At 41.6% G+C, this 26823-nt stretch overlaps 1 protein-coding gene across 3 annotated transcripts in view; it reads right to left on the minus strand.

Moving 5' to 3' along the window:
- Positions 1-2661: 2661 nt before the first annotated feature.
- PPEF1 (protein phosphatase with EF-hand domain 1) overlaps positions 2662-26823 on the minus strand; it is a 59947-nt gene continuing 35785 nt past the window's right edge. For all 3 annotated transcript variants that reach the window (XM_032763411.2, XM_032763407.2, XM_032763413.2), the window contains 11 exons: positions 23664-23710; positions 17780-17946; positions 15984-16020; positions 15341-15490; positions 11905-12141; positions 10481-10666; positions 8418-8560; positions 7333-7439; positions 4934-5097; positions 3767-3851; positions 2662-3570 (listed from right to left, as the gene is read on the minus strand). In XM_032763411.2, the coding sequence (XP_032619302.1) occupies positions 3386-3570; positions 3767-3851; positions 4934-5097; positions 7333-7439; positions 8418-8560; positions 10481-10666; positions 11905-12141; positions 15341-15490; positions 15984-16020; positions 17780-17946; positions 23664-23710 (1508 nt within the window). In that variant the 3' untranslated portion in view covers positions 2662-3385. The remainder of the gene's footprint in view (positions 3571-3766; positions 3852-4933; positions 5098-7332; positions 7440-8417; positions 8561-10480; positions 10667-11904; positions 12142-15340; positions 15491-15983; positions 16021-17779; positions 17947-23663; positions 23711-26823) is intronic.

Below are 26823 nucleotides of genomic sequence, written 5' to 3' on the forward strand. Positions count from 1 at the left end.
GAAGTCGACTTTACAGGCCAGTTAGGTCGGCAGAAGTAGCTCGGTAGTGTAGACACATACACATTATTAGATCGACTTAATGCGGCTTATGTCGGCCTAAGTTTGTAGTGTAGACCAGGCCCCAGTTTAAAAGCAAGAACTGATGCTAAATTCCAGATTTTGCTTTCTTCTGGAAGGAGACTGGAGAGTATCATTTTCTTTACAGTACTTGTAAGTCACCTGTAGTACACGCACCAGGACTTCCCAGCTTGGAGATCATGTTAACATTAAGGTGGCCTGTTGTATATTTCTAACTTTCCAAGTTAGAATGGTATATACACGGAAGAAAAGAAAAATAATGCATTATCAAAAGCATCTTCATTCTCTATAAAGCAGAATCTTCTAAAGACACACTGCAACAATAGTCAAAGTAATTCTGCTATTCTCCAAAAGCCACACACATTTCTATCTGGGATTGTCACTTTTTTTTTTTTTTTTTAATTTTGAAAGCCATTTTTTTTTTCAATAAAATGCACCTTCTTATATTTCTTACAAGTGAGTTTGTAAGGAGTCGTCAATTTTTAACAGTTTCAAAAAAGAAAAGAGCTCAATTTATCTACTATATTTATATCAGCACTGTAGCAAAGTGCTGACTCACCAGCACGGTGGCTCCTGCTGGTTGTCCGGGAATTATCTCAATTCCAACCTTGGAGCGCCTCCTGCTGTCCAGTGTCTTCCTACCCATACATGCTCTCTGTAAATCTCCACCCACTTATAGCACTTCAGGTCCTGCATCCATCCCAGACGCCGGTGCCCCTTATCTTGGGGTGCTGCCCCACAGCAGTGTCCCCACACTCTGGGTCTCCCCTCCCAGGGGAACCCCAACCCTGTATACCCACTTTGCCTCAGTGTCTACTGCCAATCATCATCTAGCCCCTTCTCTCAGGGGCATACTGCAGTCCGTAATAGCCACTCATCACTGGCAAGGCGATTTGGCCCTGCTGCCTTTCTACCCCCAGCTGCCTCCTTGCAGCCCTAATACCTCCCCTGGCCTTTAGCAAGGCCCCAGCCTGGGGACTCACCAGGCCAGAGCTCCTCAGCTCTGCCTGCCTTTCCCCAGCCCTGTTCTGCCTCAGGTACCCTGCTTGCTCACCCAGGCAGCCTGGTCCTCTCTGCTCCCCCACTGGAGCAGGAGTCTCTCTCCCACTCTCTCAGCTTGGCTTTTTATCAGGGCCAGCTGTGCCCTATTTGGATCAGCTACACCTGTGGCTGACTACCCATGCTGCTTTTAACCCCCTTCTGACTGGAGCGGGGTGACCGCCCGCCTACAAGCACTAAGCACCAAAGTATCTAAACACTATAGGCATGACACAAAGTTTGCTGAAGTCAATTAAAAACAAAACACCTAGATCCTGTACTTCTGTCTCAAGCAAAATTCCCATGACAAATAATAAATAATGGGAGTTTTGCTTGGATAAAGAGTACTGTTTTAGGCCTAGAATAGCACTAGTCTATTCATGTGAGTAGACAATTCAAAGTGTGAATTGTCAAATCACCTAAAACAGTCAAAATATATAAATGCAAATCTACAGCACAAGCATATTTTACCCCAATTACAACTGAAAAGTAAGGAAGATATCTGGAAGATCATTTCCCTCCCATTCTGTTTTCGAGTGCTGTACCACCCTTATTTTTTCCAGTCCTGTGGTACCTTCCTTGTTCTCCATGCCTGAAAAATAATTGGAATGATTCAAGTAAACTCATGAGTTCACTGCCTTCAAACCTCAGACAAGTGTCATCCAAACGTGCTTCTTACCAACACCTCTTCATGCAATACTCACAAGGTCTTCAGTGCTTCTAACTGGCGCTGATCCTTCCAATGAAGTCAATGGAAAAATGTTCTTAGACTTCAGTGAGAGTGGGATTAGGCCAATGGCCAGAACATTTTGTTGTTAAAGTAAGACTTGACAAGCTCACTTATAGGCCTTTATTACTCCACTTATCCCCTTTGTATCACACTAGTTGATTCTGCTTTTCTGCAAGCTAATTCTCTGCACATACAAATACTATTTCTTCTGTTAACCTTAATATCACTAAGCAGTCCCTTCTAGAGTCACACTGGCCACCTATTATTCTTTCTTTCTTTTATTCTCTTTCAGAGGAAGTATCATTTGTTGCAGTTTATGATGGCACAGAATGTTCCAGTATTGTTCCAAACATACATTGAAATACTTCCTCCCACTGCACCAAGCTCAGTCATTTTCTTAATATCTCACACGTTGCTTTCTTGGAATCTAAACCTCTTGTATTGCTGTGTTCCATGACCCCATTCCATATGATGTTCAAATCCAAGAATTTTTTCTTTGCTATGTTGAAGCATCTCATGCTCAGTGCCACCAAGCTTCCTTATTACCATCATTTTCTTAATCAATTCCTCTTTAATAAAATACTCAAGTTATTTATGAAGGAAATCAACATTCTACTGTGTGAACCATATAATACCAAGAGCAGTGAAGCAGGATAATATATCGCATTTCTAATTGCTTTGAAAGCTAAGATTTTTATTCTGTTATTGACCACATATTTATGCCCATTCAAGACAGTAACGTTCTTTGAGTTTAAACTTAATGGATCTCCATTCTTATCATATGAGACCTATTCAGAAAAAACACATAAGGGCAGGCTTTTCAAAAGAATGTTTATTAACTACCCTAGTGTACATGGGAATCAGTAACAAGAGCAAGCACTTTCTGTATTTAAATAATAGGCTATGTATGTAAACAATAGTAAAAGAGGTAGTAGTGAGCTGAAATTATTAATTTATTATCTTCATGCAAAATACTAGTTTAAATGTAGAATAATTTCTGTAAATGGGTGTTTCTCCTCTCAGTTTTCAATCATAGGATAGCTGGTCCGAAGGATCTCTCTACTTTTCCCTATCAGAAAGGACTTCCTTTAGAGTACATCAATTCTTCTAATCTGTGAGGACTGTTGTTGAGCCACACAAAGAAGTTCATCTTAACTTCCCACAGGGTTAAAGGAGCTACACTGGCAGTGATCAAGTTCCCAATGGTCAGGTGATAAAGAAACAAGGACTGGAATCAAACAAGTTGCTAATATGGCAGTGTTCTGCTCTACCATCAGGCGACTACTTCATAAGAAGCATGTTAAAGTTTTTCGTCTCTTCTCTCTCATCATTAATATTCTCCAGTCTAGCAGCTGTCCACAGTTTACAACTGGCTAAGAAATGACTTCCCCAAACAGCACCATGCTTCTGGTTCTCCACCTCATATGTTTACCATGCAGTCCCTTCTTTCTCAGACAGGCATTACATTTCTCAGTGCAGCATATCATCATTGGCAGATAGTGAAGCTCTGAACAAGAACTTCTGAAATTAATTCTGGTTCTACTTGTTTTCAAATTTATTAACTACATGAAAGGCCTCTAAAAATTCATTGAAGTCAATGTTGCCATCTTTGTTGAAGTCAATGCTGCGGGCTAGGTTGTCAATGGATTCATCATCTATGTCGATTTTGAGATGAGAATTGAAGAGTTTCCACGTCTGGCGAAATTCCTCAATGGAAATCAGACCTAAAGGAGACAGAAGAGAGAAGCAGTGCACTGTTCAACTCACCTGCCTCCTTTCAAAAAGGCTATCTGCCACCTACCACCATTTGAATTTATTTGCTATGTAAGGGCTGCCTCAGACACACATCACTTACACACAATAACAACAAATATATGCTTCATAGATGTGTAGTTGTAAGCAGAAATTACCCTCATGTACCTGAATGATCTTTGTCAATGATGTTAAAGATTATCTCCAGGTCAGTTCTGTATCTGTACAGGGTTTCCACCAAAGCTGGTTGAACCTAAAAAGATTTTCAAATTACATACCATGGGCAGATCGTACCTCAATCTGATTTAGACTAACAAACATGACAGACATTGTGCCAATCTAAAAAACAAAACAAATACACAAAGCATACATTTTCAAATATTAAAAAGATTCCTTCAGTACAGCTTCCAAGCAGGGATTTCTCCTCGGCCCTGAAAAGACAGCAGTAGATAGTACCTGTCTGTCTTTCAATTGCCAGATACATTGCCACGAAATGGATAAGAGAATTGTTACTGGGATAAGGAGCCTTTCACATCTATGATCAGTGCTTATTAATGAAAGTGAAAATAACCTGTTGGGGGTGCTGCATATTATGCACTCAAAGACACACAACTTAGAGGTGCATATGGAAAGTGACCTGACTTTTCTTACTTTGAAAAAAATGGAAACTTCAACTACAGACCAGACTTGCAAAAGGGCTCAGCACCCAAGTGCTCCTATTTAGGTGTCCATGGAACTGAAGTGGGTTTTTACCCACAAAAGCTTATGCCCAAATAAATCTTAGTCTTTAAAATGCCACCAGACTTCTCTTTGTTTCTGTTTAGGTAAATTCACACTGCAAGTGAAATCATGACTGAAGCACAGTAGCATACCCATAGCAGTTTTAATCTAGCTAGCACAACTAACATCAGAAATGGAAGCACAGGCTTCAGCACAGCCTTGCAACCTGCGCATGTACCCAGAGTCCCCAGCAGACTTGCACTTAGGTGGCTAGCCCAAGTACAAGCTCATGCCACCATGTGTTCACTGCCACTGTTACTCATGCTAGATAAATTAAAGGTATGCCTATCCAGACAACAATCAGGCTTTCACTTAACAGTGTAGAAAAACCCTTAAGTCACTTTAATAAATGGAGAGATGTTAAAAGAGCTCACATCCTATTTAGCACTTTTTGAAAATATGACCATTTTATTTAGCTTCCTCTATGGAAATTGAGCGTTTTGAAAATCTGGCCTCAATTGTGAGTGCTGAACGTTTCTGAAAATCTGGCCCTTAGCAGCCAGCCTCCAAGAAAATGTTCCTCTAAGATTTGGATATGACTCTTTTTCCTCTTACCTCTTTTATGGGTGGCTCTATTTCTAAATCATTAAAACATGAAAGATACTCGACACTTCCATCTGGAGCAAGCTGCACCAACCGAGAACGCAGAGTCCTCCACGGGAGATCCAGATGTAAAACAGATTCCATTGCTGAGGCCCATTCAGTGGCAGAAATTTTTCCTGTCAAAATGGATCATTTCATGGTTATAAATTATGCATGCCAAATAACACACTCTTACTAACTGCTAGCCATTTTTGTTGCTGTTTTTTTTAACAAGTTGCAGAATAGTCTAATGCAGATATTCTTTAACACAGAAAAACTAGACAATATTTGAAGTGTTTCCGTACTTTTGAAATAACTGTATACTGAGCAATTACTTTATTCAAAAGGAATGTTACAGATTTGAGGTCCTGCAAACATATACTGTAGCTATATTACCATGTACAGCTGACAGGCCAACATAAGACCTAGAAAATGTGACTTGACTGTTTAGCTCTGAAATGGTGTTTATGACCTTAACATTTGGGTTATCATCTTTAAAGGACATTGGGTGAGGTACTGTCATGAGGAAAAGATTTTCAGTGCCCCAAGATTTCAATCCCTATTCCTATGCAAATAGTCCATCCAATGTCAAAACCACAGATTTACCTTCACTTGATACCTCAGTGTTTATGTTCTCTAGTGCACTGCCTGACAGCTTCACCCATTCTACGGACTTGTCAGACTATCTGGCGGAGGTGCTCACTCTCTCTTTTTACCCTTGACCTCAGTTTCACACCGACATAGCTTTCTGAAGATGACTAGCAACAGAGGAGTTTGGAAATGCTCCCGAAGCAGAGACTGCCTTAGCACTGCTGGACTTGTGCCCGCTCAAACCCTCACTCTCATAGTTGGGGCATTTTCTATCTGTGAATTTCTTCAGCTGCCCACTTCTTTCTTAGTTGGATTCCTCTTCCAGTATGATGCGTAAGGACCTGAGGCCTGGATTTCAATACCAACCCCTTCACTTATTTCACCTGGAAAGAAGCATGCGTCTGACGAAGTGGGAATTCACCCACGAAAGCTTATGCTCCAATATGTCTTTTAGTCTATAAGGTGCCACAGGACTCTATCACTTTTTACAGATCCAGACTAACACAGCTACCCCTCTGATCATTGACTAGCTGTCACAACTAAACCCCACCTCCCGGTTTCCCATGGTTTCCCATACAAAGAGTAATTGGAGAATCCCCGACCACTGAGGCAGCAAATCAGGCTGGATAATCAAACAATTCCATACTTCAAAGCTCTCCTATAACAGAACTACACAAGATCCAACAGAATCTATCAGACTCCTATATGAATAAGTGAACTGGTCAAGTTTCTCCCCACCTCCATCCCCCGTTTTCAGAAACCTTGTGCTGCAATACAGCGAGAGGCAGCTCTGGACACTGCTGACTTGGAAGAAGCTTTTGTGCAGTTCCTAATTCTCAGGAACAAGAAACTCGCTGGGCCTAAATGGGGTAGTACAAAGTGTTACGTGTTATGTGGTGGAAGATGGCAGATTGACACTCAAAGGTATGGAATCTAACTGCGCAGCATATTCTTTGGACAGAGAATGGAGAGGCTGATGCTTGAGCCAGGGACATTCTTCAGACTGTCACCTCACTTATGGGGAGCTCTAGGAGCTCGTGAAACTTACACCCACCCGGCATGACTTGGGTCCGTTCGCCAAGCCTCACAAATGCAAAACCCTGAAATTCTTCACAAGACCTCCAACCAGCAGTGCACTATGATGCGTCCTTGATTCCCTGGCATATTCTTCTACTCTGCCTTGTACTTACATAAGCACTGGCAAAGATCCAGTGATGAAGGGCAAAGCAAGAGACCGCTTTCTAGACCTACTCCAATGGCATCCAACAGCAACCTTTTCACAAACATATTTAAGGCCTGATCCCTTTGAAGTGTTGAGCACCTCGTGTAAGGTGCTGAGGGCCCTTAACTCCTACTGACTTCATTGGGAATTGGGGACACTCAGTCTCACAGAAATAGATTCTTCTTTTGTTTAATCATGTATTTTACAGATTACAGTTGCCTCAGTGGGTGTCATTCATGTGAAAAATATGTTGTGTTCCTGATACATATCAAATATTAACACCAACGGTACTCTTGATGCACTCCAGTTTGGGGGAAGTTTGTTCTATGCAGTGTTTGTATGCCTTTACACAAGAAACTATCCTACTACACAGAAGAAATAATGTTATATTAATAATATAATAAAATAATAATACAAATCCAGATATTTAATAGCTGTTGACTACATTGTAGAGAGCGTGGATTTTTAGTCCTATTCAATGACAATGCAGGCAACTTAATTTTAAGAGCTCAATACTTTCATTTGCAAATGAAAGGAGAAGTGTGGTTGGTTTCATTACCTGTGTAATTTGGGTCATACTGTCTGAAAGCTGCAATGAGTTCTGATCTCCGGGAGTAAAGTTTCTCTCGTAATGACTTTAATGCAGACCATTCAACTACGCTCACCCTATGAAGAAAATAATTAGAGTGGACAATTAAAGGGTTGAAATTCTCTAGCTCTTCAAATTTTTCCATATGCAGTATTTATTGTGTACCAATCCTCTGTAACAAACAATCTCAGTTTAGGAGCCCTGCAATAAGCCCTCCTAAAACAGTGACATTAAAAAACCAAAAAGAATTGTCTGAGCTTATCTGGTGGCTCAGTTATTTATGGCAGACATTACACAGTCAAGTTATAAGTCCTTTACATTAGCAAAGCTGACTCTAGTGCCAGGCATGGCGGAATTGTGCTGACAAAATTCTTGGGCCTGATTCACACCAGTATTCCTCCAGTTTCATGCCATGGCATTACACCAGTGTGAAAATGCTGTCATACAATGGCGAATCAGGCCCTACACATATCCTATACATTTGCCCTTGAATCTCTTTATATCACTGCAAATAACTCAGAACAATCAAATTAGAGCTGCTGGAACCCCTGTTATCTGTTATCACATTTGTTTTAAACCCATTAAAAAAAAAGAAAACCAAGTAACAAAGAGCTGTGCAAATACAATTAAACCTCTCATGTAACTTCTACTGTGAAAAATTCATACATTCTGGGTTCGTATTGATACACTGTACATGTATCCACAGGTGCAGGCTTCTAATTTTCCCTGGGGGTGCTCAATCCCCACTTAGCCCCATGCCTTACCCCCACTCCACCCCTTCCCTCAAGGCCCCATCACCACCCCACCTCTTCCCATCCCTGCTCCACCCCTACCCCACCTTTTTCATCCGCTCCTCCGAGCACTCCTCATCACTCCATCCCAGTGCCTCTGGCCCGCTGCAGAACAGCTGTTCAGGAGGCGCTGGGAAGAACAGGAGGAGCTGATTGGCAGGGGCCACTGGCGGATGGGCGGGGTGCGTGGGGTGAGCTTGGCTGGAGCACCCACAGGGTCAGCACCTATGCATGTATTCATTAGATGTGTTGTCCTTACTGTACCTCTGGTGAAGAGTCTGTTTGTGTGTCCATTTGCTGACTTGATACTGCACAAAGCGAGGTATCAAATCAGGACTCAGTTTTAGATAAGCACCACGATTGCTGCCATCTTCATAGTAGTTAGAGGCAGAAAAAATAGTGATAACCTGATAAAAGAAAAAAAGAAATCAATGAGATTGATTAAAGCTGCCCCTTTTTTGGACTGAAGTTTAAAACTGGCTTTAGAAAACTGAGAGGTTACAAAATGAATTAAATCCAGTGTAAAACCCTAATAAATCTATAAGTCTGCCAATGGCTGCTCTGCTAAACAAAATATCAACTCTAGTCCTGCTTCAGGACTATATTTTTTATTTGTTCCATGAGGACTTCACTTTATAAGACAAACAACACATAACTAAACTTGCCACAAAGGCAACAGTTCCCTGGAGTCTAAACGGTTTTGAATCTCCTTCCCTTCCTTCTAGCCATGCGTGTGAGAGAGACAGGCCAAAAAGATGAAGGAAATTACTTGGAGGAATTAAAGTAACATGTACACTGACATACATAAAATAAAGTGGGCCTTGACCTTTCCCTCACTGGAACTCACCTCTCATCTAGCAACACGAGAAGGACAGGGGGGTCATGACCTAAGTTCCCTCTAAGCTGCAAGGCTGCGCACCATGCTATCAAGGGCCACGCAGATGGGGAGAGGTGCCCCGCCCCTCCCGTAGCCTTGGAGCTGCTGCTGCGAGGTGCCTCTCCCCTGGCCCCAGCCTCAGAGCTTCTGCAGCCAGGAAGAGACGCCCCGACCCTGGCCCTGGCCTCAGAGCTGCCACGGCTGCAAAGAGGCATCCTGGCCATGGCCCTGGGCTTGGAGCTGCAGCAGTTGGGGAGATGTGCCTCTCCCGTGGCTCCGGGCTGCTGCAGTGAGAGAGGGCTTGGGGGGAGTCCTCTTTCCCTGCTGCAGCCCCAGGGTACTCCAAACCCCTCCTCTCTGGCCCAACCCCAGAGCCCACACCCCCAGCCAGAGCCCTCACCCCTCTGCACCCTAATTCTCTGCCTCAGCCCTGAGCCCACTGTCACATCCTGAACCCCCCATCCCTGGTCCCACCCCAGAGCCCGCACCTTCAGCCAGAGACCTCACCTCCCTGCACTCCAACCCTCTGGCCCTGAGTCTCCTCCCGTATCCCAAACCCCTCATCCATGGCCCCACCCCAGAGCCTGCAAACCAGGGCAGAGACCTCACCCCCCTGCACTCCAACCCTGTGCCCCAGCCCTGAGCCCCCTCCCACACTCCAAACCCCTTGGCCCCACCCCCACCACACATCACCTCCATATTGGTGCACATAACAAAATTCATTCTGCACATGGCTGTAAAAAATCAGAGGGAAAATTCGTTATGACCCTCAGTTCGCAAACCCATGTAATAATGAATGAAATTCATAATAATGGACTAGCATAGATACAAAAAGATTATTGGAATTTTAGGCTTAAGCAACAGGAAATGACCAAGAAACATCTTCCCTAACAATTTCCCAGTCCTAGAATTTACCCAAGGTAAGATTTCAGGCATAAAAATGTAGCTCAGATTCTTTCCCTACCTTCAGTGGTGCAGCTCTAACTAGCTTTTGTGCTGACAAATTTCCAGTGTGCAAAAAAAAAAGTTGCAGAAGCATTTGCAGTAAGCTCTATAGTGTTTCTATTACAAAGTGCTGGTCCTCACATTCAGTGAGCCTTTAAGTGAGCCTTTTGCAGAGACACAAAGACAAGCTTTTTTTAAAAAAATGCACTTTCCTAAGGAGGAGATGGTGCAACTTGAGCAGAGGTTTGTAGCAACTTCAAAGCACAGATTGCTATGGTGCCATCTTGCAGTCATTAACAAATCTCCCCTTAAAGGCAAGGAGAGTTTTGCCTAAAAAAGAACTTCATGATTCAACCTCACATGAGTACTGTGAATATTCCCAATATCTATTTTATAGAACTCACTCTTTTTCGCCAATCATTTTAGTTGATAAGTTTGAAGTTACTCCTACAGGGTTTTCTGGGAAGTTCACAGCAGCATTTTATTTGATAAGTGACGATCTTACCTGCCCATCATGGCTGATCTCATAACCTTCTTGTTTACATTCATGAGACCTGATCAGCATCTTCAGATTATACCGTTTAAGCAGCCTGGCGGTAACATCAGGCCCAAAGTAGCAACCACCTCCTCGAACTTTGTTTGGTGTGCAGCCATTTTGGTTTTTTGGGTCACTCCAAAGAATATCAACCACCTTTGAACAGGAAACCAACGCACATGATTACTGACAATTAGTAAACATCAGCAACAACCTGGGAGATTATTTAGAATTGATGGCCATTACAGGGTCCCCAAGCACAATAAGATACAGCTAAGTGTCAGTATAGTCTTCTCAGGTTTTCTTTATTTCCTTAAATTAGTACATTCCTTTTGCTTGGAAAACCTCTCTTTTTATTTGCCTTTATTAAAATAAAGCTATCTGAGTTGAGCTTTTAAATGTCAATCACTAGGTAGATTTTATCCTGTATTTCCAAACTATTTCAGGAACTAATACTCTCAAGAAAGAACAAAACACTTGCTTTTTGTTTTCTGTTGTCTTTGGAAGACACACATTTCAAAAGAATGGTCTAAGTTCTACGCTAAAGTTTTATCAGTCTCCACTGTATTGGTATAAGGACCTGCCTTCCTAAGTCACATGGGTCAGTGGCAGGAGACAGGTTTCCTATTTTAGAAGAGAGTTGCTTACAGAGAAGCCAATATAACTATCCACTTCTGCCTAAAGGAGCTGACCAAAGAGAAATTTAGAAAATATACTCCTGCCTAACAATTATATTTTCAGATTATAAGCAGCTCTGTGAATTAAAATCACAGAGTTGTCACAATTTATTAAATTACTATAAACTGAGGTCTTAATCTTGTTCTTTGGTAAACAAGGTAAACGTGGAGGGAAGATGACAAAGGTAAATCCCTTCTCCCCAGACAAACAGCAGGCCCTGCATACCAGAAATCCGAAGAGTTGGGATTTGTTGGGCAGGTCAGCGTCCAGCTCCCCAAGCCTGCTGGTGTGTGAATTGCAACCACAAAATAGGTGCAGTTTTTGACTGATGACTGGGAAATTATAGCCCATATAAACTAAAAGTACCTTTTGTACTATCAGATCCTACCACACGAGGACACTCAACTTCATCAGATCCTACTGAAATGGATTGAAATGTTTGCTATTGAGACATTTTGAACACTGAGGAAATATAATACATAAAACATATTTATTTGAAGAACAGAATGACATGTCTTTAAATGCATCTGAATGACCAGAGGCAGAAGGTAGATTCAGCTATAATGAAATCGCCTTGACTGCCCAGAATGATGTCTGAAGTTAAAAGTTTTCTCTATACATCTGAGAATCAAAACATGCTGTTTACACAAATTAAATTCCATGTGTCTACACAGATAGGGTTTTTTTTTAAGAAGCCTATATTTGGTTTCACATACTTGTTTCCATTCCTTTGCTGTTAATTCTGAAGGCATGCTTGGCATACAAACACTGGACTCTAGATACGGTGCCTCTAGGAGTGGGCCAGAGTTCACACCATCATGAAGTAGACACATGTGCTTCCCAACATCCAACAGATCACTGGTGTATTGTCTTCTATGGCTAGATGATGATGAAGGCCTGGTCATTCCTTTGACAGCAATATCCTGCCTTGGTGGTCTCAGCACAGACTTCATCTAAAAGACAGACTCATCAGTGCATATTTACTGATGCTTATATAAATAAAAAAAGTCAAAGATGCACCATATTTCATCATATGCTTCATATATCAAAACAACTGCTTTAAGGAAATATTAACACAGCACAACTCTGGATTCAAACTCTGGGTTTTAACTTTTCACCAAATACACTTCTTGAACTCAGGGTAGAAACTTTGGTACCTAATTCCATTGGAAGTTAGATACCTATGTTGAAAATCTGACCCTTTATCAATAATATTGGGGATGAAATGGTATTCTCTGAGAAACATGGACCTGATTCCCCACTTTTTACTGTAGCATTACTCTGGTTTAACTCAATTGAAATCAATGGACTAACACCAGGATAAAACTGGAGTAATCCAGTAGTCAATCAGACGTTATATCCTTAAATAAACCTAAGCTCCTTGATTGTTCACCAGAGCTAGTGCTCTTCTGGAGCTGCATAGGTTGGCTATGGCAATTTATTTTAAAACAAACCTTTTCTTGAAAGAGTTAGGCTGCTTCTTCCACTCTCTTTTGAGAGTCACTTGCACTAGCTCATTTTTTTAGCCAAAAAAGTATGTGTATTAAACAATTTATTAAAAAAAAAGAAAATTGATTCTACTACTACCATAATTTTCTTCCCCAGAGTCTGAGCAGAAGCTGTCTTTTCCCATTATCTTGACCAACACCCAAACAGTTATTATCTACCTAAGGCACTGACTCAAAAATATGAGCTGGCCCCAGTGGGGATTGTGTAGAATGCAAAAAAAAAAAAAAAAATAATAGCTAGATATCAGAAACTGCTTCTGGCAGTAGATTGTGCCAGGGATCAATTTGGAATAGCACGAATGCCAGCACATAGCCTGGAATCCAGCCCATAAATGTCTGACTCTCACTGAAGTATTTCAATACTCTCCTGTGGAGGTGATTTCACATGTTAATTATGAGTTGTGTAGAAGCTGCATTAATTTCTGCAAATAACAGACCAAGCATAGACTTGAGGTTAGTAACTTCCACTGTTTTCAGCAGGAGTTGCACCTGCTTAATCTCAGGGCTGAATTTGACCTCTTGTCTTCTGAGTTTGTTCCAATTATGAAAAGTGGAATTTTGGCTGCCTCTGGGCCTGATCCTGAAACAGGATCCAAATAGGCAGAGACCCTTGACTTCTGTGGGATTTCACCCAGGTGTGAAGTAGCTCCATGCAGGCTGAGGGGCTCTGCTTGCACAGATCAGATTGTAGGGCTGGGGCACCAGTGCACAACTATCACTAAAGGAAAGTTGAACTGTACTGAAAAGGAAGAAATTCACACACTGATGGATTTCCTAGTTCTCTGAAACTTCCTTGAGTTGTTAAAATAAGGTAATTTTCATATTTTCTAGGCAAACATATGGTCTTACTATATAGTGGGTCAGATGCTCAGGTGGTGTAAATTGGTGTAGTTCCACTGATCTCAATGGACCTACACTCATTTACACCAGCTCAAAATATCCATTGGCACCATTCACCACAAATGTTTCCTTCTGAAGAAGTCATTGTCTCTATTTTGCTGTATTTTCTTTAGGTTATATCTACTGTCTTCTCTAAATCTATAAAATGCTTAGATAACTTTACTTAATATTTTTACTAATAAACACTTTCAGAGATAACAAACAGAATAAAAAGCAACAAAGAGTCCTGTGGCACCTTATAGACTAACAGACTTATTGGAGCATAAGCTTTTGTGGGTGAATACCCACTTCGTCAGATGCATGTAATGGAAATTTCCAGGGGCAGGTATAAATATGCAGGCAAGAATCAGTCTAGAGATTACGAGGTTAGTTCGTCAGTGAGGATGAGGCCCTCTTCTAGCAGTTGAGGTAGAACACAAGGGAGGAGAAACTGCTTTTGTATGTGCAGCCATTCACAGTCTTTGTTTAATCCTGAACTGATGGTGTCAATTTGCAAATAAACTGAAGCTCAGCGTTTCTTTCTGAAGTCCTGGTCCTGAAGTTTTTGCTGTAGATGGCTACCTTTAAATCTGCTATGTGTGTCCGGAGGTGAAGTGTCTACCGGTTTTTGTTATATGCCATTCCTATATCTGACTTGTGTCATTTTTATCCTTTACATAGGCACTCTCCAGTTTGGCCGATGTACTAGCAGAGGGGCACTGCTGGTACATTGATGCATATATAACATGTGGACCTGCAGGTGAATGAACCAGTGATGTTGTAGCTGATCTGGTTAGGTCCGTGATGGTGTACTGTAGATATGTGGCAGAGTGGCTCGAGTTGTTGCATGGATTGGTTCCTGAGTTAGTGTTACTATGGTGCGGTGGTGGTTGCGGTGTGGATATGCTTAAGGTTGGCAGTTGTCTGCGGGCGAGGACTGGCCTGCCACTCAAGGCCTGTGAAAGTGCGGGATCATTGTCAGGATGGTCATAGATCCCTGATGTGTGTTGGAGAGTTTAAGCTGAGGACTGTAGGTGATGGCCAGTGGTTCTGTTGGTTCTTTCTTGGACCTCTCTTGCAGCAGGGCTTCTGGGTACACATCTGGCTCTGTTGATTTGTTTCCTTATTTCTTGTGTATTGTGTTTTGAGATGCTTGGTGAGATCTTGTAGGTGTTGGTCCTGTCTGAGGGTTGGAGCAAATGCGGTTGTACCTCAGCGCTTGGCTGTAGACGATGGATGTGTGGTGTGTCTGGATGGAAGCTGGAGGGATAGCGGTGGATGGGTTTTCGGTATAGGGTGTTAATGGTGACTGTCATATTTGTACTGTGTTGTCTAGGAAGTGGACCTCCATGTAGATTGGTCCATGCTGAGGTTGATGGTGGGGTGGAAGCTGTTGAAATCGTGGGATTATGAATTACAGGATTAAACAAAGCCTATGAATGGCTAGCCAACTACAAAAGCAGTTTCTCCTCCTTTGGTTTTCACACCTCGACTGCTAGAAGAGCGCCTCATCCTCCCTGATTGAACTAAACTTGTTATCTCTAGACTGATTCTTGTCTACATATTTATACCTGCCTCTGGAAATTTCCTTTACATGCATCTGATGAAGTGGGTATTCACTCACGAAAGTTCATGCTCCAATACATCTGTTAGTCTTTAAGGTGCCATAGGACTCGCTGTTGCTTTTTACAGATCCAGACTAACATGGTTACCCCTCTGATACTAAACAGAATAAAGGTAACAGTATAGAAGCATGGTCTCTTACCTTATTTCTCTTAAATGAATTCAGGAAATCCAAGTCAGTGGTGTCTGATATTCCTCCATGTACGATTAGTACTTTGCTGTCAATTACAGTGGCAAGGGGAAGCCAGCTGTAAACATCTTGCAGAAGATTTAAAAATTTTTTGCCATGGGACTGTAAAATGTATTATTTTATTAGATATCATTCTAGAAAGCCTTTGGTGCTAATCACAACAAGTAAATATTGTAGAAGTTTATTTTGACCTCACTGTTTTGCTCGGACTTCAATAATCTGTATGAACAACTCTGTCCATTGGTTTAACCCAGAAATATAGCATGAATATATACATTCCACAATTTCCTTCAGGAATACTTGATTATGCCTTGATCATTTCGTTGCTCTTTTAGCTTCCTTTTTTTTCTGATGTTTACAGTTTGGCTTCATAAACTTTTCCTATTTCATCTCATACATCTCTGGACATAAATAAAACTAACAGTTCAAATTCTAATCTCACAATTACACTTGTGTAAATGCAAAATAATTCCATTGATCTTGAAGGAATTATTCTGTATTTACACTACATTCCTGAGAGCAAACCTTCTTGTTGACACACACTTCAGTTAGCACATGTTGGAAACAAATAAGGGGGGGAGAAAGGATATCTTACCCGGTACTTCTTCATAACTTCTTTTGTGAAACCATATCTGAAAAAACAGAGGCAGCATCACAAACTGGCTTTTTGCATGATCACTTTTCACTATAACCCTGCAATAGTTTCTATGATTCAACACATCTGCCATTATAGCCAGTGCACACACTGTAAATCTTTAACAATAATCATTACAAAAAGTGAGGACTACAGTAACTTCTAGGAATTCTCCATTCCCTCTTTTCCTTTTCCATCCCTCATAACTTTTCCAGACATTTTCCTGATCTAACCATGTGCACAAATGCCTTTCCTCTACTCTCCGATTCATTTAGTTGAGGATGAGTTTTGACCAGTTAATAGATGTCTGAATGTTAATGGAGCAAGAACTTTCTGGGCAGAAACAGAACCCAGAGCAAAAGGAATTGGTGGGCTCTTGCCCATTAGCAAAAGAGAAGCTTCATGCAATTCAAAGGCACCTAAGTGACTTCAGAGCACAAGTCCCTGTGAAAGTCAATGGGAACTGTCCTCTTACGTCATTTACATTCTTTCCAAAACCTCACCCACCATGTCTATGTTTCACAAAAGGCAGGATTCTGATCTTCCATTGGTTTTATATGATTGTCACTCCACTGATTTCAGTGGAATGAAGTCCCCACACCTCTCAGCCTTCAAATTAACCAATGTGATACAACCACTCAAAATATGTGAGAAATGACCTTAATATGGAACACTTTAGCTTTCTTGCATGTCACACCATAATTGACAGATTTATGTTTTTTCACTATAAACCCCATTTTTAAGGATATTGTCTCACTGTGTGAATTAAACAAACCAGTTTTTAAAAAAACAATACTGGGAAAATAAATGTCATTATCTGCAACCATAAGGATCCTCTCCCATGGAACATCAACATGGTTTGAATTCCGAACCTGAGCTCCCCTGCATAGCTCTCTAGCACTTGAGCTAATAGAGCAATTTATCCTATGTGTAATGATCACAAGAGGGGGACACAACTATTTGGTCAGGCAACTATTTGCTAGACAGTGGTAGAATGTTGAGGATCAGGATTTCTGGATTCTCTTCCTGTGCCTGGGAGAAGTGCTGTCCAGTGGTAAGACCCGTGGGTACAATCAGGATAGCTAATAACGTTGCTTTAGCACATCTTTTTCTGAGATGCAGTGTGGCTGAATGGATGAGACTTGGGTCTGCCCACATCCGTAGCTTTTCCCGAGATCACTTTGTGCAGCCTCTCAATTATCTTATTTGTACAATGAAGGAAGTCTGATGCTAACCTGTCTCCTAAGGCTGGAGTAGGACTCCTTGGTCAATAATAAACACTGAGAAACAGCACTCAGTAGAGGTGGGATTTTAGCTCATGGTCTCCTGGCTACTATCTTAGTGCATTTCTTCTGGTTTTACAACGTATTTGGACAGGGAGTGTCCCTTCTTTGCTGATGGAACACCACCTGCCTTATCAGTGCTGTGGAACAGGCAACCCGATTCAAACAAAATATGGATTGTGCCTCAAAATCTCGTACACTTGAAAGCTCTGCAAAGTCAATTGACTTCAGTGGGCTTTGAATTGGGCCCTGAGTGAGAAATGAATCAGATCCATGTTTAAGGTGGTTAGTAGAAATATCCCTTCCCCCTGCTAGATTAAGATGCATCATTAACATCTGAGTGCCCAATAAAACATTGGTTTCTGTATGAGACAAGCCTGTGGCAACTAGATTCATCATAACCTTAGCAAAAGGATCAAAAAGGCATTCACCTCTGTGACATTTGCATGGAAAAAGAACAGAAGAAAATGTTACCTCAGATTCACAATATGGTCTTCATGGTTCCCTCTGTTCAAGTGTAAATGGTTGGGGTAGACAAGAAGAAAGGCAAACAAGATAATAAGTATTTCTATGGAATTTTCTCCCCTATCCACAAAATCTCCATTAAAAAGGTAAGGGTTTTCTTCTGAAGGCAGGCCATTCTGCCGGAGAAAACAAAAACAAAGTTGGTGAGGCAATGTACTTAATAGGCATAGCTTGACATCAATTTCCAAAAACAAAGGCTAGAGGTTTTCAGATTGTATGTCATGTTATGGATGTTTTTATAACATGATAAAAGTGGAGCTGCAAGCAACACAGGTTATATTGCTAGATCATCTACATAATACGTGGATTCAGAGAGACAGCACTGTCACATTGTTCTCTCCTTTTTAGGACGGAGGTGCCCACACTGTGATCTTTGGACTACTGGAGGTTTGCAAAGCACTTGCTGGTAATGACTCATGGAAATCTGACTCCTCACGTGGTGCTAACTCTAAACCTTGCTTCCGCCTGCTAAATTATATTAAAAAGGAGCAATCAAATCATTACTCTGCTAATGTAATATTATTTTCCCATAAATGCCATTGCTGCGAGGAAGTGATACAATTGCAAATGGTAGGGAGGAGGTCTGTTCATCGTGAATGGGAGGCGAGGTGCCCATGAGACACTTTACAGTTAAGAGTGAAAGTCTGAGAAGCCCGGAGTTAGCATACTCAAGCAGAAAGCTATGATCTGAAAAGTTCTCAGACTCAGGGGACAAGAGATCTGGGATTTGTAGGCATAGTAATAATCCACACTTTGTAGTTCAGAAAATATAAGGTAATTCATTTTTATGAATGACAATTTAGAGATATACCTTAGCGAATCTATTGTACTATGTTTTACCTGCATTGGTTGTCAACATACCAGTGGGTACTGTCAGCTTACAGGAAGCATGACAGCAATGTTTGTATCTCCATCATTTCTAAGGGATAGGAATGTTAGAACTGTTTATTCCACTTCTGACTTGCTATAGAGATTACCCTGCCAGAAAGAAACTCACTAGACATTGGCATACAGATGTATTACTGGCAGATTATCACCATACACCTTAACACAGTACAACTCCAATACTGTGAAGTCAGCCAAAGCATTACATCCCCAGGGCACAGCACAGGTTATTCAGCATTCCTTGACAAAGTGCCTCCCAATTGACTTCATTCTGGGGAGTGAAATGGGACACTGATGGGGCCCACCATTGTATGCAAATTGGTGGCCTAAGGCCTGATACAAAGCCTGATGAAGTGACATCTTTCCATTGATTTCAGTGGGTTTGGATCAGGCGCCTGACGATTGGTGTTCGCCCTGCTATTCAGAGAGAGCAGTATTTGATTTCTGATCCTGGTCTCTCAATTCTCTGGAGAGCACAGACTGGGAATGTTGCAAAAGCAGCATGCTCATCCCCTGCAGCAACTTCCCTCTGATCAGGCAGTTTCTGAATTAAAGGTCACAAAAAGGACTATAACTATGAGAGTCTGAAGATGAAGTGAGTTAAATTAAAAAAAGAAGAGAGGAAGGAAGGAATCCTTGAGGCTTCAGAAAGGGCAGGGACATCCACAGAGGAGGAAAAGGCAAGGAACTGGTATTAGTATGTGGAAAGTTGGATTGATTGGAGTAACATCAACTGGTAGTTTTAAGCTCTAACAATTCTCTCTTGGAAAAGCTTGTGACAGCCCTACTTTTTAAAAACAAGTTTAGATTCTGCATTCAAACCATAATTATACCTGGATTCCAAATTCAAAGTGGTATTTTATCTCTTCAGTGTTCTCTTGCCAAGTTTTAAAGTGATTTCCATTTCTCCAATGTTCACTGACAGCCATAGTTCCAGAGCAAAACAAAATTAAAATCTATAGAAGCTTGAGATACTTCAGAGATGAGAACAAAAAATAGCTCTCTAATGATTTGCAGACTAGTTCTGTGAGGCTGTTTGTTTCTCGGCATCATTATTGTCTCTTTTGTGTTAGTGGTTAATTAGCTTCTCTTTCTTATCTGCATTCTATTCAGCTTCAGGGTATCTCTACACACCAATTTAACAGAGTCTAATTTAGCAATAAACAATTTAAAATTTCAAGGCTCTGGGTGAATGACTGGAAACACTGTAATTTAACAAAGACTCATGCCCGGAATGAAGCATCTAAAAATTGGACACTTCGGTTAAAAAAAAAGGTGAGATAATCTTTTTTAAAAAATGAAAGCAAAAAGTATCAGGCATAATATTATGTAAAATACTTCAACTGATCATCAAATTTTTCCTTTAAACCTATGTAACTCCTATCCTTTTTTAATTCATGAATGGTTCAGAGATGTGTATACATTGTGGCAAAAACTATACGGATAGTAAACCAATGAGTGTATAGTAAGCCACATCTGTAACTGAAAAGGGGGTTAGCAGCCACGTCCAATCCACCAAGCTCAGTAGACAGCTGAGTTAATGGAATTCTTCAGCTGGGTGTTTAGACAATTGTATCACTTTGTCCCTCTAATGGGAAGCTAATAGCACTTGTTATCTCAAAGGAAGAAATTCCTTTTAAGTTTAAAAATGTGGTGCTGATAGAGTTGCAAATGGATCCCAGATGTAGTACTGGCCAGATCCCCAGCTGATGTAAACTGCAGCTCCATCTCCCTCAACTGAACTATGCTTTACACAAGTTGACGAAGAGCTGGAGCTTGTAGGATTGGGCAGGGGGAGGAAGGAAAATTCATTCCTGATCTGCGGCCCTTTTCTGCAGACTATGCCCATGAAAAGTGGCCACAAAAGAGCCCTGGCCTATAAGCCACCTTCCCCCCCAAGAACATGCCTGACATATGATGCATCCCTGGGATGTGCAGAGCCAGTATAGACCATTGCATATACATAAGGCCCTACCAAATTTACTGCCATGAAAAACACATCACGGATCACGAAATCTGTTCTTCCCCTCTGAAATCTGGTCTTTTGTGTGTTTTAACCCTATACTATATAGATTTTTCAGCGGAGACCAGCATTTCTCAAATAGGGGGTCCTGACCCAAAAGGGAGTTACAGGGGGGTTGCAAGATTATTTTAGGCAGCAGTACTGAAGTAAGGGTGGCAATAACATACCACGTCATCCTTACTTCAGCGCTGCTGCTGGCAGTAGCTCTGCTTTCAGAGCTGCACTTCTGGCCAGCAGCTGCTGCTCTCCAGCTGCCCAGCTCCAAAGGCAGCGCCGCTGCCAGCTGGAGCACAGAAGTAAGGTTAGCAGTACCGCAACCCTCCCTATAACTTCCCTATAACAATAATCTTGCGACTGCTCCCCCATCCCCCTACTGTTTTTTGGGTCAGGCCCGTTACAATTACAACACTGTGAAATTTCAGATTTAAATAGCTGAAATCATGAAACTGCTTATTTTAAAAATCCTGTGACCATGAAATTGACCAAAATGGACTGTGAATTTGGTAGGGCCCTGTACATACACCTCCCCATGCAGGAGTCCCTGGGGCTTGGTGGCACATCACACACATGTCAGGAGAGTGTCACTGGGAAATTCCTAAGCCTAAAGGCTATGTAAATCTATGTTGAGGACTGAGCTTTCCCTATCTGCATCAATTAATTACTCTGCACATAAATAAGGTTCTCAACCCTGAATTCCCTGATCACTCAGAAGTCATGACAAAATGTTTGCTTTTTTTAATGTAGTTTGATTGAAGGATCCTGTCAATAATATCCTAACCATGAATGGCTTTGGGTAAAGTCCTGGCCCCATTGACGTCAAAGTTTGGTCACTGATTCCAGCAGAGTCATGATTTCATCTCACACTGAGGGCTGTTTTCATTATTTCATCCTGATTAAGAGAGAAACCCTGCTCTCCAATGTCATATTTTAAAAGGGTACGTCATATCCAGGGCTGTTTGCAGCTATAAACATTCCAGTATTCACTCCCAAAATAGAGTGTTTTACCATGCCATGTGTTTTGAGTATTGAAAGTATGCTGAATCCAGCCGTTCTATTATGCTGGTCTAATATGCAATTTGGAAATGGAAAAGTTGTCTCATTGAACTATCAGCTAAAAGGCAGGGAAGCAAAGAAGTAGCTAAAATTGGTAACTTAATAACATGGGAAGTTGACCCCTGCATAGGTAAGTATTGTACTAAATTTTTTTAATTAGGTTTCTGCTTGGACAAAATATTCAAGTTTTCAGCTGACAGATGAGTGGAAAGTGTAACTGAGCCAATTAAACAAAGAGGGATTACATCATTCAAGGACCTGGATTAACTCATGCCAGCCTTGGTTCAATGCAGATGAATAAAGAATAATCAGTCACAAAAAGAAATCAGAGGGAGTATCTGTTAAACTGGAAGGTGGTGAATCATACTAAAAAGAAAAGAAATTTGGAACTTATTGTAGGAAATTCTTATGCTTTCAGCTAAATATACAACTGCAGAGAAGACAGCCTGGAGCTTTATTTCTTCCATGTTAGCAAATCATAATTATGTTTTATTTAACATGAAACACATGAACAGCTGCTGCAGGCTAAATGGAGGATGCTCAAGATATTTTCATTTTGTGCAAAATTGCATGACTGCTTGCAAAAAAAGGAAAGCCTTTAAGCAGATAGAAGCGCTCTGAACTTCACTTCCTCTAAATAATTTTTTTAAAAAGCACTTTTGTAGATATTGATGGGAAGTGTAAATGAGTTTGGAGAGGTTGGAGAAAACTGCCGCATTCTTCATGATGGCTAAAACCAACCAGGATGTAGGGTTACACCAGAGATGAATTTGGCTCCTTCTCTTGAAGAACTGAGCCTTTACAAAATATTAGAGTAGCACCAGGACTTACCAGAAGCTCTCTCTCATTTTGGTTTATCACACTAGTCCAGGGGTGGGCAAACTTTTTGGCCTGAGGGCCGCATGGGGTTTCGCAAATTGTACGGAGGGCTGGTTAGGGGAGGGGGTCATGGGCCAGCCCCCCCCAGGACTCCTGCCCCATCCAAGCCCCCCGTTCCTTGACGGCCCTCTGAGACCCCTGCCCCATCCATACACACCCCCACTCCCTGTCCCTTGACTGGCCCTGGACCCCCCACCGCCCCATCCAACCCCTTCTCTCATTCCTCATGCCCTGCCCCCCATCGGGACCAAGGCCCCATCAAACCGCCCCTTCTCCCTGTACCCTGACTGTCCCCAGAACTCCTGCCCCTGACTGCCCAGTGCCACCCCATCCAACCCTCGCCCTTCCTGACTGCCCCCCCCCAGGACCTCTGTCCCCATTCAACCCCCTTTTTCCCTGCTGACCACCATCTACACCCCTGACCACCACCCCTAACTCCCCTGCCCTCTATCCAACCTGCTCCCTGCCCCCTTACCATGCTGCCTGGCGCACTAGTGGCTGGCGGCACTACAGCTGGCCCATGCTCCGGCTGCTGTCATCACCACTGCACAGCACAGAGACCAGGTCAGGCCAGGCTCTGCAGCTGCGCTGCTTCAGGAGCTCACAACCCCGCCACCCAGAGCACTATGCCGGTGGCACAGCGAGCTGAGGCTGTGGGCGAGGGGAAACAGTGGGGGAGGGTCCAAGGGTTCGGGGGCCAGGCGGGACAGTCCCGCAGGCTGGATGTGACCCATGGGCCGTAGTTTGCCCGCCCCTGCACTAATCTGTGCCCTCTGCTTGGCATTCAGTCAAAGACAGCCAGATTTCTCTCTTCAAAATGGCCATTTGGTTCCTGAGGTGGAAAGACAGCAGTAGCTAAAGAACTAGCACAACCTACTGTTCAGTGAATATATATCACATACACAATACCTAACAATACCTGTGTGGCATGCAGTTGCTTTCCTAGCGCCACCCTAAAGAGTGAAAATGCTCAGGAATAAAGCATCTAATTACCTTGTAGAATATCAGCAAAAGATCATCCAGTTTTCCATGCAAATCACCTACAGAGAACAAGATATTCAAAGTTTTGTGACAGTCTGTTATACCACTCTGATTAAATGAGGTGTCAAGATGATTTTAATCACATTTTCCCTTGTAGAACTGTCCTTGCACTTGGATTATACAGACGAAATTTTCAAAACGGTGTGCCTGAGCTGCACATCTAAATCTGGCAATCGCGCACTACAGTGAGCCTACAATAGCCTTGCACAAAGCTTTAATCTTTTTATGTGGGCGTGTTGGAGGGTAGAAGATCATTTGCACCCTTGAAAAGAGTTAGGTACTTGAAGAGCTGGGTACACTATGGACAAACCTATTATGAATCTTAATTCTTATATCTGTGCTTTGTTATCAGTGAAGGGTGCCCTAGAAATACTTATGAGAGAAAGACAGGAACTTAGAAATAAATAAGTGTTTAGCATACCTATCATAGAATATCAGGGTTGGAAGGGACCTCAGGAGGTCATCTAGTCCAATCCCCTGCTCAAAGCAGGACAAATTCCTGACTAAATCACCCCAGCCAGGGCTTTGTCAAGCCTGACCTTAAAAACCTCTAAGGAAGGAGATTCTACCACCTCCCTAGGTAACCCATTCCAGTGCTTCACCACTCTCCTAGTGAGAAAGTTTTTCCTAATACCCAACCTTAAGTACATGCTGGCACTTAAGCAAATGGCCATGCTTAATTGGGCAACTAAATTAATGGTATGTTCACATGTAAATTATTGGGATTTTAAAATACTATTTTTTAAAAAAAAATCATCTTGTTATCTGACATATATTACATAGCATCTGTTCTATTTGTCTAATTCGGGACCGGAGTTTGGCTGTAATGGGTGGGGATGGGCAGAGAGAGTATAAATAATCTTTCCAAGAACAAGATGCACCAATAATCCCAGTTTTAGCTCTGCCAGAGGGGGTTCTCGTGGAATAGTATACAGTACTATTCAGCAGAAGGAATTCATCCCTCCGTAAAGGGATCCTGTACTACTTTAAGTCTTCAAAGTAGACTAAGTTGAATTTAACTGGTGCATAGGTCCCCTCTGCATAAGAGTGAATTTCACGTGGATGAGAAGGGGAGCCAGAACTGGGCTCTTAACTTGTATCTTGTCATCCAAATAAACATAAAAAAAAGTCTTCCAAATTTACATAAATATACTCAATGATTTCATCCTTTCACCATTAGTATTAAAAATGGGGTGAGCGGAGGCATTTTTATTCTGTTCATAGGACATATATGCAACTATGTCAGAGCCTGAATTAAGGCCAATTTTAGTCAATTCAAACACTTCCCGTAGACTTTGATGGGCTATGGGGTTCAGATAGGAACATATTTCAGAATAATACTTAATCCTCAGTTTCTGTATGGAGTTCAAAGGGGATCTGGAGGCAGGAAATCTTATTTTAAGTTAATATTTTGGTCTCATCATCAGTAAAAATTAGGCTTTCATCTGCTACAAAACATCTTTTTGGTCTCAAAGGCCATTATTTATTTGAATGGCAGGAAGGGACATCTTTTATGCTGCTTAAATAGTGCAAATGAGGCTACAGATAGGAGGATACATGTATACTGATTAGCAAGAGAGAACTAACTGATCAGTCACCAATGTGAACATACATGTATTTGGTTCAGATTTTTGTGTTTTGTTTTTTTTAAGTCTAGTGAACAATAGTTTACCCAAAAGACCTCATCTAGGTGCACAGTTGTGCATATAAAATCCCGTGTTTGCAATTGCATTACATGCTCAACCAACTCTTATGAAAATTGTACACTTCATAGCAACTTATTATTGTAAGTAACTTTGGACAAGTTATAGTTGTCATTTACTATAGCCATTACTATTCTGGTTTGCAGCTAAAACTCCCTACCCAGGCTCGATTGTCCTTTTATCTATAATCTATGACAGCATAATCAAAATGGATGGCTGGTAGGCACTTTTCATTCTGAAACTTCTTCCCTGTGTCACACTACATCACTGTGTGAAGATTAACTAACTTCTTGTGTAGAGAAAGATTAAGTCCTATAATGACATTAATCGCTTTAGAAGGCAGAAGGTTTAATAGGCTATTACACATGTTGTTACATACAATATAATCTATTCCAGAGGCAGGCACGTTGTCAATCAAGGGCCTCATTCTACCATCCCCATCAATGGCAGCAGTCACAGAGTGAGGTACGACTAAACATAAAGATGGATGAACTTGGCTTGAAACATGGTGAATTTCCGTGTACTGACTACACTCATGGCAGGATGTTTCTATCATATACTCCATAACTCTAATCTTCTTAATTGGGAAATATAGGGGCACCATTTGCTACCTCAAAGTAGCACCCTGGAACCTCCATATTCACCATGGTGATATAATTATGATAGTTTTGTACAAAGTATGCCTTGTGAGGTATCATTTTAAAAGTCTTGATCTGTTGAACATTAATATCCTGTTGGATTGTATGTGCTGTCATTGTATGTGGAGTTATGAAGTATTGCTATATGTGTGTATTACTGAAATATGTTGTGAGGTTGGAAACACCCATAATCAACCTTTCAGTTACAACAAAAGAGTAGCCCTCAATAGCCAGACAGTATTAATGGCTCATCAACACCCAAAAAGAAAGAACCCACTATCCCAGAGATTCCTTAGACAAGGCACATATGTAAGGGAAACTGCCTGGTCCCCACATCACAGCAAAGATCTTTCCAGCAAGCTGGAAGAAAGTAGAGAGACAGTAACATCATCACTTGGCCTCTGTCTCCTCTCCCCCAATCTCAGCACCTGGAAGTATGTCTGGGAGACAAAGTTTTTGAACAGGGGATGTTTGATCTCAGGCTGGAAAGGGAGTCCAGTCTGTGTTTTGGGGAACTGTAACCTGCTTGTACCATCTGTCGGGGGGAAAAAAGATGTTAATCTACTCTTGCTTAGAGTAAAAGTTTTGGATTTAGAATGTGTGTTTCTATTTTTATTTTCTTAAGTTAACTATCTCTGACCTTTATGCCAACCACTTATAATCACTTAAATTCTAGTTTCTGTACATTTTATATTTACCAGTGAGTTTGTCTAAAGTGCTTGGGAAATCTGTTCAGATTACAAAGGCTGTGCATGTCCACTTTCCGCATCT

The sequence above is a fragment of the Chelonoidis abingdonii genome, chromosome 1 (genome assembly GCF_003597395.2).
Source record: "Chelonoidis abingdonii isolate Lonesome George chromosome 1, CheloAbing_2.0, whole genome shotgun sequence".
Lineage (NCBI taxonomy): Eukaryota > Metazoa > Chordata > Testudines > Testudinidae > Chelonoidis > Chelonoidis abingdonii.